This window comes from Oncorhynchus mykiss, chromosome 30 (assembly GCF_013265735.2).
Source record: "Oncorhynchus mykiss isolate Arlee chromosome 30, USDA_OmykA_1.1, whole genome shotgun sequence".
NCBI classification, from domain to species: Eukaryota; Metazoa; Chordata; class Actinopteri; order Salmoniformes; family Salmonidae; genus Oncorhynchus; species Oncorhynchus mykiss.
The window spans coordinates 3,551,839-3,566,155 of NC_050570.1; the positions used below are offsets into that span (position 1 = coordinate 3,551,839).

The window sequence follows — 14,317 nt, forward strand, 5'->3', positions numbered from 1 at the left end:
GGAGTCATTAGAACTAGTTTACATACACTTAGGTTGGAGTCATTAAAACTAGTTTACATACACTTAGGTTGGAGTCATTAAAACTAGTTTACATACACTTAGGTTGGAGTCATTAAAACTAGTTTACATACACTTAGGTTGGAGTTATTAAAACTAGTTTACATACACTTAGGTTGGAGTCATTAAAACTAGTTTACATACACTTAGGTTGGAGTCACTAAAACTAGTTTACATACACTTAGGTTGGAGTCATTAAAACTTGTTTTTCAACCACTCCACAAATTTCTTGTTGACAAACTATAGTTTTGACAAGTCGGTTAGGACATCTACTTTGTGCATGACACAAGTCATTTTTCCAACAATTGTTTCCAGACAGATTATTTCACTTATAATTCACTGTATCACAATTCCAGTGGGTCAGAAGTTTACATACACTAAGTTGAATGTGCCTTTAAACAGCTTGGAAAATTCCAGAAAATTATATCATGGCTTTAGATGCTTCTGATAGACTAATTGACATAATTTGAGTCAATTGGGGGTGTACCTGTGGATGTATTTCAAGGCCTACCTTCAAACTCAGTGCCTCTTTGCCTGACATAATGGGAAAATCTAAAGAAATCAGCCAAGACCTCAGAAAAAAAATTGTGGACCTCCACAAGTCTGCTTCATCTTTGGGAGCAATTTCCAAACGCCTGAAGGTACCACGTTCATCTGTACAAACAATAGTACGCAAGTATAAACACCATGGGATCACGCAGCCGTCATACCACTCAAGAAGGAGACACGTTCTGTCTCCTAGAGATTACCGTACTTTGGTGCGAAAAGTGCAAATCAATCCCAGAACAACAGCAAAGGACCTTGTGAAGATGCTGGAGGAAACAGGTACAAAAGTATCTATATCCACAGTAAAACGAGTCCTATATCGACATAACCTGAAAGGCCGCTCAGCAAGGAAGAAGCCACTGCTCCAAAACTGCCATAAAAAACCCAGACTAGGGTTTGCAACTGACCATTGGGACAAAGATTTTACTTTTTGGAGCCATATCCTCTGGTCTAATGAAACTGTTTGGCCATAATGACCATCGTTATGTTTGGAGGAAAAAGGGGGAGGCTTGCAAGCTGAAGAACACCACCCCAACCTTGAAGCACGGGGGTGGCAGCATCATGTTGTGGGGTTCTTGGCTGCAGGAGGGACTGGTGCACTTCACAAAATAGATGGCATCATGAGGAAGGAAAATGACGTGGATATATTGAAGCAACATCTCAAGACATCAGTCAGGAAGTTAAAACTTGGTCGCAAATGGGTCTTCCAAATGGAAAATGACCCCAAGCATACTTCCAAAGTTGTGGCAAAATGGCTTAAGGACAACAAAGTCAAGGTATTGGAGTGGCCATCACAAAGCCCTGACCTCAGTCCCATAGAAAATTTGTGGGCAGGACTGAAAAAGCGTGTGTGAGCAAGGAGGCCTACAAACCTGACTCCGTTACACCAGCTCTGTCAAATGCTCTCCATCCAACCTCACTGAGCTCGAGCTGTTTTGCAAGGAGGAATGGGAAAAAATGTCAGTCTCTCGATGTGCAAAACTGATAGAGACATACCCCAAGCGACTTACAGCTGTAATCGCAGCAAAAGGTGGCGCTACAAAGCATTAACTTAAGGGGGCTGAATAATTTTGCATGCCCAATTTTTCAGTTTTTGATTTGTTAAAAAAGTTTTAAATATCCAATAAATGTCGTTCCACTTCATGATTGTGTCCCACTTGTTGTTGATTCTTCACAAAAAAATACAGTTTTATATCTTTATGTTTGAAGCCTGAAATGTGGCAAAAGGTCGCAAAGTTCAAGGGGGCCGAATACTTTCGCAAGGCACTGTACATATGAAGTGGACAGTAGTAGTTAAATAGGACAGGCCTTGACTAGAATACAGTATATACATATGAAGTGGACAGTAGTAGTTAAATAGGACAGGCCTTGACTAGAATACAGTATATACATATGAAGTGGACAGTAGTAGTTAAATAGGACAGGCCTTGACTAGAATACAGTATATACATATGAAGTGGACAGTAGTAGTTAAATAGGACAGGCCTTGACTAGAATACAGTATATACATATGAAGTGGACAGTAGTAGTTAAATAGGACAGGCCTTGACTAGAATACAGTATATACATATGAAGTGGACAGTAGTAGTTAAATAGGACAGTCCTTGACTAGAATACAGTATATACATATGAAGTGGACAGTAGTAGTTAAATAGGACAGGCCTTGACTAGAATACAGTATATACATATGAAGTGGACAGTAGTAGTTAAATAGGACAGGCCTTGACTAGAATACAGTATATACATATGAAGTGGACAGTAGTAGTTAAATAGGACAGGCCTTGACTAGAATACAGTATATACATTGGAAGTGGGTAAAGCAGTATGTAAACATTATTAAAGTGACCAGTGTTCAATGACTCTCTGTACATAGGGCAGCAGTCTAAGGTTCAGGGTAGAATTCTGGGTGGTTGCCGGATAGTAACAATAACTAGAATTCAGGGCACTGGGCGGAGGAGGCTGACTTGTGGAGACTATTTAACATTCTGATGGCCTGGAGAAAGAACCTGTTTCTCAGTCTCAGCTTTGATGTACCTGTACTGACTCCTCCTTCTAGATGGTAGCAGGGTGAACAGGCCGTGGCTCTGGTGGCTGAGGTCCTTGATGATCTTCTAGATGGTATCAGGGTGAACAGGCTGTGTCTCGGGTGGCTGAGGTCCTTGATGAGCTTCTAGATGGTAGAGGGGTGAACAGGCCGTGGCTCTGGTGTCTGAGGTCCTTGGTGATCTTCTAGATGGTATCAGAGTGAACAGGCTGTGTATCGGGTGGCTGAGATCCTTGATGATCTTCTAGATGGAAACAGGGTGAACAGGCTGTGGCTCGGGCGGCTGAGGTCCTTGATGATCTTCTAGATGGTAGCTTTGATATGTGCTGAGAGAAGGACAGTGTCCCGTCTAGCCATACTCCCAAGTACTTGTATGAGGTGACTACCTCAAGCTCTAAACCCTCAGAGGTAGTAATAACACCTGTGGGGAGAGGGGCATTCTTCTTACCAAACCACATGACCTTTGTTTTGGAGGTGTTCAGAACAAGGTTAATGGCAGAGAAAGCTTGTTGGACACTAAGAAAGCTTTGTTGTAGAGCATTTAGCACAAAATCCAGGGAGAGGCCGGCCAGCTGAGTATAAGACTGTATCATCTGCATATAAATGGATGAGTGAGCTTCCTACTGTCTGAGCTATGTTGTTGATGTAAATTGAGAAGAGCCTGGGGTAAGATTGAGCCTTGGGGTACTCCCTTGGTGACAGGCAGTGGCTGAGACAGCAGATTTTCTGCACTCTTTGAGAGAGGTAGTTAGCAAACCAGGGCAAAGACCCCTCAGAGAGACACCAATACTCCTTAGCCGGCCCACAAGAATGGAATGGTCTACCGTATCAAAAGATTTGGCCAAGTCAGTAAAAAATAGCAGCACAACATTGCTTAGAATCAACGACAATGGTGACATCATTGAGGACCTTCAAGGTTGCAGTGACACATCCATAACCTGAGCGGAAACCAGATTGCATTCCAGAGAGAATACTATAGACATCAAGAAAGCCGGTCAGTTTATCATTTTTATCAAGTTTTTTATTATCAAGTTTTTTTTACTTTTGATAAACAAAATAGAAATAGGCCTATAACAGTTAGGATCAGCTTGATCTCCCCCTTTCAATAAAGGACAAACCGTGGCTGCCTTCCAAGCAATGGGAACCTCCTCAGAAAGGAGAGACAGGTCAAACAGGTCAGAGATAGGCCTAGCGATGATAGGGGCAGCAACCTTAAAGAAGAAAGGGTCTAAACCGTCTGACCCAGATGTTTTTTTTGGGAGGTCACCTCGGACTTTAGCACATCAGACTCAGTGACTGCCTGCAGGGTGAAACTTTGTAGCAGGGCAGGGGAAAAAGAGGGAGAAGCATCGGGGATAGACACATTAGAAGGGGTGGGAGATGAGGAAATGTTGGACGGGCAAGGAGGCTGAGTCAAATAGGAATCCTGACTTAATGAAGTGGTGATTAAAAAGCTCAGCCATGTGCTCCTTGTCAGTAACAACAGCATAATTAACATTAAGGGATATGGGCAGCTGTGAGGAAGAGGGTTTATTCTCCAGGTCTTTAACCGTTTTCCAGAACTTCTTGGGGTTAGACCCACAGAGAGAGAACTGCTCCTTAAAGTAACTAACTTTGGCCTTCCGGATCTCCTGACTTATTTCTCATTTTCCTGAACAATAGCCAGTCAGCTTGAGGCTGTATGCCTTTCGCCAAATGCAGTTCTTTAGGTCACAGACGAACCAGCGGCTGAACCTTTTTTGAATTCTCATTTTCTCTATGGGGGCGCGTTTCTTAACAATACCACTGAAAATATCAGAAAAGAAGGCCCGAGCGTCTTCGACAGAAGGGAATCAAGCTGATTCTATACCATTTTACAGTTTTTTAGCAAGCGTCTATGGCAAATCAGGACAGGTCGTTTCACTGAGCAGCCATTACGAACACAGGCTGTAAAACAGTGATCACTAAGGTCATTACAGAAAACACCAGACTGATACCTGTCGTGTCTTTGGCACCGCCTGCAGGGAGAAATCATCATTAAATTGGCATCATTAAAATGAAGACTGTTATTTTATCAAATCAATTCTCTGTAATTATTATTACCTGATTAAACTAATCATGTAAATGTAATTAACTAGGAAGTCAGGGCACCAAGGAAAATATTCAGATTACAAAGTTATAATTCTCCTAATATAACTTCAGATATTTTAATATCTTAATATCAATTAGTCTTCTAATTAATGAATTATTCTTTACCTCACCTTGGTCTTGGATTCATTTATTTTACCTCATGTTAGTCTCATTCCAAACGTTGTAAATGGTTGGTTATCTGCACGAACCCAGTCTTCACTATAAATCATCCATACATCAATTGTCTCAATAATTTATTTATTAACTAACTAAATAATCACAGAAATGCATAAACAAACAAAGTAGAGATGGTTACAAGGAAATGATAGGGGATGGATGTTCCCTAGTGGGCTAAACCGGTATGGCGGCTTGGTAGACAGACACTACACAGTTGATAATTCTAACAATTGAAATGCTAATCCTTTGCACATGAACGCTCACTCATTCGGGAATAATTGCAATCAATACATATGTTTACACTCAGTATGTCATCATGATCTCTGTTGGAATCGTCCTTTCCTGTTGGAAAGTTCATCCGCCCGTCTTTCGTGGTTAGAATGGATACTTCAGAGTCCCATTCAGAAATGTTCTTATAGGTTAGATGTTTCGGGCGGTTGTCGGCCTTCGCATTCAATGGTACACAATTCCTAGCTGCAGACTAGTAATTAGTATCGAAGATATGCTCTTATTCTGTCAGAATCGATAGTCTCAGAGTTTCAACAACCATTACAACCTTAGCTTACACTCAGGTTTTATGGTCTCGACTCAAACCTTAGCCCTCTCGGTAATCGAGGTAAGCTTGGTCTCAAGGGAAATTCCCAAGGTGGGGGTTATATCTAGAACAGTAGGAAAGGGCTGTGCTCATGGGGCGGGCCTATGACTTAGTTAAACTCCCAAGGGAATTGGAGTTTCCTTCATTAAACAGTTTAAAATCACATTACATAATTTCACAAATAGTTTCATCTTTACTCATTCATTTTATACAACAATTAGATGCAAACCTCACAACTGAGACTCTTGTATAAACAGAGTTATGGTGATGCAGCTGTATTGTCTCTCATGAGTTAAAGTGAAATGGACCAGTTCGTAGCAGGATTCTCCCTCGACCGTGAACACATTCTCCAAAACATGGACATTGTTCAGTTCTCAAGTTCTATGATGGAGAAGAGGTTCCTTTGTTCTCCTGTGAAACCTTCTCTCTATACTGCCTGGCCATCAGGAGAGAGACTCCTCTAGGAATTTATGACCTGCGATAACAGAGCCTGGGGGAAGAGAGAGGCAGTGAGAGAGAGGGGGGAGTGGTGCTCGCTATACCCAAAGAGGGCCACGTCATGACATACCTATCAGGATTATTTGTGAGGATAACAGAGGAGAGTAGCATTTTCTGGGTGTTTGGAGTCATACCTTGTGGGATTGGTGATAATCTGAGAAAGATTTAGGGAGTACCATTGCTTTAGGACTTGGTCAGGTGGTTTAAGCATGTCCCAGTTTAGGTCACCTAGCAGGACAAATTCAGACTTGGTGTAAAGGGCCAGGAGAGAGCTTAGGGCAGGTAGGGTACAGGCCGGTGCTAATGGAGGACGAAAACACCCCGCAACAGTCAACAAAGAGCTATTTGAAAGTTGAACGATTAAAACCAGCAAATCAAATTGTTTGGGGACAGACTTGGTGGAGACAACCGAGCACTGAAGGTGATCCTTGGTAAAGATTGCCACTCCTCCACCTTTGGAAGATCTGTCTTGCTGGAAAAGGTTATAACCAGAAAGGTTAACATCAGTATTCAAAACACTCTTTCTTAACCACGTCTCAGTAACGACCAACACATCTGGATTGGAGCTCTGAACCCACACTTTCATTAACCACGTCTCAGTAACAACCAACACATCTGGATTGGAGCTGGGAACCCACACTTTCACTCGATCCGTTTGAGGTAATTAGCAGAAAGAGCAGAAATCAGTGAAGCAGATATCAGAGCACAAGTCAGATTTGGGGCTAGCAACAGTAGATGGGCCAGGGTGTACATGCCAGGGTGTACATGCACATTTCAAGATATCATCCAAGGTAATATAATCAAGGCACGGCAGAGGACAGGGTAATTTTATCAGGTAACATGAATACAAAGCCGGCGAGAGGTGGTTAGAATAGGATGGGAGGCCAAAAGTCTGTGTAACCAATAGAGAGTTAGAGTCCCGAGTGTGGGAACTAACATAATCTGTCCCACGGTTGGGTAAAGAAAAGTTCATAGTCAACAAAGTATGAGGTAGAGATGGAGGCAAAATGCAAAATGCACAAGAAAAAAAATATATATATAAAGACTTGGGGCTAGCCATTGTAAGTTCAGAGTCTCCTGACACTTGTTGGGCCCAAAGGCCTTTTACTTCACAACTTAGTGCTGATTGTATTTGTACAGGTTGGAATGGACTCAGGACTCTGCTGTTTGTTGTCTAGAGCCTCCGTATAACTTGGGAAAATAAGACCTTGGAAGCATTAATCTCTCCACATGCGGCTTGGGATTCTGCCTGGGCCGGCAGACTTGCTACGGTTGACATGCTTAAATTACTTACGTTGGCCACGGAGAATAAAAGCACACGGTCCTTGTGAGCGTTCAGGCTCGCGTTGACGGCTTGATGTTTTCCTTTGAAGCGGGCAAAGAAGGTGTTTAGCTCGTCCGGGAGGCGTCGGTGCCCGCGACATGGCTCACTTTCCCTTTGTAATCCGTGATTGTCTGGAGTCCCTCCTACATACGTCTAAGCGTCTGAGCCTTTTGAATTGCGACTCTACTTTTGTCTTTGTCGTATTGCCTTACGGAGGTCATAGCTGGTCTGTTTGTAAACCTAGGTGTTCCCAAGTCCCCAGCGGCTGCCATTTATCCGCCGTTACTGGTTTGGATAAGTTGTAATCATCACTGAACAACATGTTGGTCCCGGAAGGGAGAGTAGCAAGGATTCAGGGTCCGTGTTTCCGTGTAGCACAAAGAGATGGATTGATAGTTAGAGATAGAGTTTTACCTCAGATCTATTCTATTAAAGTCCCAAGCTACAATAAATGTGGCCTCACAGTTTCCACTTTGCACAAACAGTTCCTTTGGAAAGTATTCAGACTCCTTGACTTTTTTTTTACGTTACAGCCTTATTCTAAAAATGTATTTAAAAAAAATATATATAAAAATATATATAAATATATATTCTCAGCAATCTATGCACAATACTCCATAATGACAAAGCAAAAACAGGTTTAGATATTTTTTCAAATGTATTAAAAATTAAAAACATAGTTACATAAGTATTCAGACCCTGACACTTGAAATTGAGCTCAGGTGCATCCTGTTTCCATTGATCATCCTTGAGATGTTTCTACAGCTTGATTGGAGTCCACTTGTGGTAAATTCAATTGATTGGACATGATTAGGAAAGGCAGACAACTGTCTATATAAGGTCCCATAGTTGACAGTGCACATCAGAGCAAAAACCAAGCCATGAGGTTGAAGGAATTGTCCGTAGAGCTCTGAGACAGGATTGTTTCGAGGCACAGATCTGGGGAAAGGTACCAAAACATTTCTGCAGCATTGAAGGTCCCCAAGAACACAGTGGCCTCCATCATTCTGAAATGGAAGAAGTTTGGAACCACCAAGACTCTTCCTAGAGCTGGCCGCCAGGCCAAACTGAGCAATCGGGGGAGAAGGGCCTTGGTCAGGGAGGTGACTAAGAACTTGATGGTCACTCTGACAGAACTCTAGAGTTCCTCTGTGGAGATGGGAGAACCTTTCAGAAGGACAATCATCTCTGCAGTACTCCACCAATCAGGTCTTCATGGTTAGAGTGGCCAGACGGAAGCTACTCCTCAGTAAAACTCCTCAGTAAAAGGGAGATGACAGCCCGCTTTTGCCAAAAGGCACCTAAAGGCTCTCAGACGATGAGAAACAAGATTATCTGGTCTGATGAAACCAAGATTGAAATCTTTGGCCTGAATGCCAAACGTCATGTCTGGAGGAAACCTGGCACCATCCCCATGGTGATGCATGGTGGTGACAGCATCATGCTGTGGGTATGTTTTTCAGCGTCAGGGACTGGGAGACTGGGTAGGATCGAGGGAAAGATGAACAGAGCAAAGTACAGAAAGATCTTTGATGAAAACCTGCTCCAGAGCGCTCATGACCTCAGTCTGGGGTGAAGGTTCACCTTCCAACAGGACAACGACCCTAAGCACACAGCCAAGACAACACACGAGTGGCTTTGGGACAAGTTTCTGAATGTTCTTGAGTAGTATATAATAGTAGCCCAGCCAATGCCCGACCAAACATCTCTGGAGAGACCTGAAAATAGCATGTTTACAGTCCCTGTCTCTCTGGAAGGAGATCCTCGCCCTGAGCGTGTGTACTTTATTGTCCAGAGACTGAATGTAGTGAGTAATATACTCTGCGGCGGTGACTAGGGCCCCACTCTTCCTCGATGCGCCCCCCCCTAACTCCATAGGTATGGGAGCAGGAGGGCCAGGAGGTGGAACTGTCAGGACCCTTTCTGAACGCCCGCGGGCAGCTCGCCGATTGTCCAGCCGGATTGACATCTTTATGAGTTCGTCCAGGGAGAGAGTGGCGTCCCGACAAGCACCTCTTCTCTGGCGTCTGTGTTTTGAGAGGCTGAGTAGAGCTGCTTCGGGAAGTTCAGGCAAAGGATCTCTAATCTCTAATTTCTGGCACGTGATCTCCGATCTTATATCCAAAAGTTATTTCCATTTGTATGTCATAATACAAGAAACGTTCTGGGGGAAAAAAAGAACGTTCTGGAAAAGAAAAAAATACTGCAATGTTTGCAAAGAGCTAGAAACAGGACGGCGCCATCTTGTCCCACCATGAGGTTTGTAAGAGATTGTAAGGACATTTTTGTTGACTACCTGTGGGTTTAGGACACGGTCTGTAAGGACATATGAGACTACAAGTGGTTGTGTCGGTGTCGTGGCTCTGCAGGTGTTTAGTGGTACAGCTCTGTAAGGACATATGAGACTACCAGTGGTTGTGTCGGTGTCGTGGCTCTGCAGGTGTTTTAGTGGTACAGGTCTGTAAGGACATATGAGACTACCAGTGGTTGTGTCTACAGGTGTTTTAGTGGTACAGGTCTGTAAGGACATATGAGACTACCAGTGGTTGTGTCTACAGGTGTTTTAGTGGTACAGGTCTGTAAGGACATATGAGACTACCAGTGGTTGTGTCTACAGGTGTTTTAGTGGTACAGGTCTGTAAGGACATATGAGACTACCAGTGGTTGTGTCGGTGTCGTGGCTCTGCAGGTGTTTAGTGGTACAGGTCTGTAAGTGGTAAAGACATGGTCTGTAAGGACATAATATGTACATACATGGTTTATAAGGACGTGCTTTGTATAAAAAAAAAATAAAAAAAACCTTTGTGGTTTCTCACAGACAGTTCCAGGGCCATACGGACGGGGCCAGCTGTATAGATATCTCTCACGATGGGACCAAGCTGTGGACAGGAGGTCTGGATAACACGGTACGCTCCTGGGACCTGAGAGAAGGACGACAACTACAGCAGCACGACTTCACCTCACAGGTACTTTCTCTCAAACACACACACACACACACACACACACTGGTATCAAAATCCCAGTGTCTACCTACTGCCGTTGTGCCTTTGAGTAAGGCTTATAAAACCCTCAAACCAAGAACCCTACAGTGTGACCATTTTATGTGCATTTGTGTCTAAATATTCTGAGAGCTGGAACTTTCATTTAGGAGCACCAGTGTGCCTAGGAAAAATGAAAGATTCTAGATTTATTAACTAAAAAAAAAAAAATCATTGTGGTCCTAAATATCTTTGTTTGTTTATACATTTTTCAACTTAGGCGATACACGTGCTCCTTGTAAAAATAAAAATAAATTAATGTAATAAAGCTCAGCATATTGTAATTCAGAGTCCAAATGTATTAATAGAGACCAATCCCCCCCTCCAGATCTTCTCTCTAGGATACTGTCCGACGGGGGAATGGTTGGCTGTAGGGATGGAGAGCAGTAATGTAGAGGTCCTTCACCACACCAAGCCTGACAAATACCAGCTACATCTCCACGAGAGCTGTGTCCTCTCCCTCAAGTTCGCTAACTGCGGTAAGAACACACACACACACACACACACACCACAGTACAAACGGCCCTGACTGAAAACACACACTACTTTGCCAAGTTGTACTGAGCTGACCTGGTTACATAGTGGCTGGTACGTTGTTGAAAACGACGATGGAGGAGAAAATACCAGTCCAGGTTGGGGGCGACTCCGTATCCACCTTGATGCTCGTTATCTGCTTGGCTTAGTGTGTCCTTATCCACCTTGTTATCTGCATTGTGAAGGTGTGACTGTTCCATCAGTTGCTATTTCCATGGCCTGATCTCTCCCTTTCTCCCTCATCTCTCTCTCTCTCCTTGTCCCTCTCCCTCCGTCTCTACCTCCCTCACCCCTCTCTCTCTCCTTCGCCCTCTCCCTCCATCTCTACTTCCCTCACCCCTCTCTCCTTCTCCCTCTCCCTCCGTCTCTACCTCCCTCACCCCTCTCTCATTCTCCCTCTCCCTCCATCTCTACCTCCCTCACCCCTCTCTCTCCTTCTCCCTCTGTCTCTACCTCCCTCTCTCTCTCCTTCTCCCTCTCCCTCCATCTCTACCTCCCTCACCCCTCTCTCTCCTTCTCCCTCCATCTCTACCCCCTCCCCTCCTCTCTCTCCTTCTCCCCTCTACTCTCTCTCCTTCTCCCTCCATCTCTACCCACCCCCTCTCTCTCCTTCTCCCTCCATCTCTACCTCCCTCCCTCCTCTCTCTCTCTCTCTCCTTCTCCCTCTCTCTTTCCTTCTCCCTCTCTCTCCCTCCATCTCCCTCCGTCTCTACCTCCCTCCCTCCTCTCTCTCCTTCTCCCTCCGTCTCTACCTCCCTCCCTTCTCTCTCCTTCTCCATCCATCTCTACCTCCCTCCCTCCCTCCTCTCTCTCTCCCACTGTCTCTACCTCCCACACCCCTCTCTCTACCTCCCTACCTCCCTCACCCCTCTCTCCTTCTCCCTCCCTCACCCCTCTCCCTCCCTCACCCCTCTCCCTCCATCACTACCTCCCTCATCCTTCTCCCTCTCCCTCCATCTCTACCTCCCTCACCCTTCTCCCTCTCCCTCCGTCCCTCCCTCCCTCCTCTCCTCCACCCTCCAGGTAAATGGTTTGTGTCTACAGGGAAGGACAACCTGCTGAATGCCTGGAGGACTCCATATGGAGCCAGTATATTCCAGGTATGTATACTGATCAATACACTAGAGCACAGGACAAGGTGTGTGTGTGTGTGTGTCTGTCTGTGTGTGTGTCTGTCTGTGTGTCTGTCTGTCTGTCTGTCTGTGTGTCTGTCACGACATATAGCATTGTGGTCTGCTGTCAAGTCTATGTCACGACATATAGCAATGTGGTCTGCTGTCAAGTCTATGTCACGACATATAGCATTGTGGTCTGCTGTCAAATCTATGTCACGACATATAGCAATGTGGTCTGCTGTCAAGTCTATGTCACGACATATAGCAATGTGGTCTGCTGTCAAGTCTATGTCACGACATATAGCATTGTGGTCTGCTGTCAAGTCTATGTCACGACATATAGCATTGTGGTCTGCTGTCAAGTCTATGTCACGACATATAGCATTGTGGTCTGCTGTCAAGTCTATGTCACGACATATAGCATTGTGGTCTGCTGTCAAATCTATGTCACGACATATGGCATTGTGGTCTGCTGTCAAATCTATGTCACGACATATGGCATTGTGGTCTGCTGTCAAATCTATGTCACGACATATGGCATTGTGGTCTGCTGTCAAGTCTATGTCACGACATATAGCATTGTGGTCTGCTGTCAAATCTATGTCACGACATATAGCATTGTGGTCTGCTGTCAAGTCTATGTCACGACATATAGCATTGTGGTCTGCTGTCAAGTCTATGTCACGACATATAGCATTGTGGTCTGCTGTCAAATCTATGTCACGACATATAGCATTGTGGTCTGCTGTCAAATCTATGTCACGACATATAGCATTGTGGTCTGCTGTTAAATCTATGTCACGACATATAGCATTGTGGTCTGCTGTCCTCTGTCCACTTTAAACGTTGGTCTGAGAGAGTGAAAGTGACTAAATATGTGTTGTATCTCCCCCCCATACAGTCGAAGGAGTCTTCGTCAGTCCTGAGCTGTGACATCTCAGCAGACGACAAGTACATCGTCACAGGCTCCGGGGACAAGAAGGCTACTGTCTACGAGGTCATCTACTAGAGACAGACACACAGACGGACAGGACAGATGGGATTATGGTGGAGTGGAGGACCTCAAATGGGATTATGGTGGATTGGAGAACCTCAGATGGGATTATGGTGGAGTGGAGGACCTCAAATGGGATTATGGTGGATTGAAGAACCTCAAATGGGATTATGGTGGAGTAGAGGACCTCAAATGGGATTATGGTGGAGTGGAGAACCTCAAATGGGATTATGGTGGAGTAGAGCACCTCAAATGGGATTATGGTGGATTGGAGAACCTCAGATGGGATTATGGTGGAGTAGAGGACCTCCTTCCTCCCTCACAGAGACAGACATCCTGGATGTGATGTTGGCGTTCTGGAGTCTGCTGGCCCACAGCCCCCCCCCCCCCCCCCCCCCGGCTATCTGGGACGCTTCGCTGACCTGGGCAGGAGGGCCGGGCCGGGGCTGAGTTTGGCCAAACGTGACCAGACTGGTATTGGCTCTGCCAGCCCTCCCTCGTCAGGACTAAGGAACTACACTAGCTGAGGGAGTTAAGGAAGCTCCAGAGGAAGTAAGAGAAGAAGAAAAATATTGTTTTTCAATCACTATTTGTTTTATGTGTCTCGGCGGCACAGAGAGGGTACAGAGGAGAGAGGTTCGAGGTTCAGTTTAACTCAGCGTGAAGAAGCAGCCTGTGTTAAGTCAAATGTACATAGTAGTTTAGCTGGTGTACATGACGATGGAATAAAAGGCCTTTGTTTTCTGGTGTCCAGATTCACTCTCTCTGGTTCTGCCTGTGTGATGGTTCTCTCTGCATGTATTTGGGCTCCCGAGTGGCGCAGATGTCTAAGGCACCGCATCTCAGTGCAAGAGGCATCACCACAGTCCCTGGTTCGAATCGCAGACTGCGTCACATCCGGGCCGTGATTGGGAGTCCAATAAGGGCGGCGCACAAGTTGCCCAGCATCGTCCGAGTTTGGTCGGGGGGCGAGTAGGCCGTCATTTGTAAATAAGAATTTGTTCTTGCCTGGTTAAATAAAGGTTAAATTAAAAAAAATAAAACATGTTCTGTCCTCTCCTTGGATCTCTCCCTCTCTCAGGACGGTGAAGATCTTTATAAAAAGATTTATATTTATATATTTTCTTTTATTTTGTCGTGATCTTTTTCCAGCCTGACCTTTTCCTGAAATGTAATTACGATATAATCTAACCCCGCCCCCCCCCCCCCCCGTAGAAAATGACATTTCTACTGGAGCACTGAACAGAGAGGAACACGTGGACCCTTTATATAGTAGTAGAGATGGA

At 44.8% G+C, this 14,317-nt stretch overlaps 1 protein-coding gene across 6 annotated transcripts in view; it reads left to right on the forward strand.

Annotated features, from left to right (window-relative positions):
- Nucleotides 1-13,407, forward strand: part of tle3a (TLE family member 3, transcriptional corepressor a) — a 98,950-nt gene extending 85,543 nt beyond the window's left edge. For 4 of the 6 annotated variants that reach the window (XM_036968660.1, XM_036968663.1, XM_036968662.1 and 1 more), the window contains 4 exons: nt 10,169-10,316; nt 10,717-10,867; nt 11,946-12,022; nt 12,939-13,407. In XM_036968660.1, coding sequence (XP_036824555.1) covers nt 10,169-10,316; nt 10,717-10,867; nt 11,946-12,022; nt 12,939-13,046 — 484 coding nt within the window. In that variant the 3' untranslated portion in view covers nt 13,047-13,407. Of the gene's footprint in view, nt 1-10,168; nt 10,317-10,716; nt 10,868-11,945; nt 12,023-12,938 lie in introns of those variants that run through there. The other 2 variants (XM_036968661.1, XM_036968665.1) reach the window with 2 other exon arrangements.
- Nucleotides 13,408-14,317: the final 910 nt, after the last annotated feature.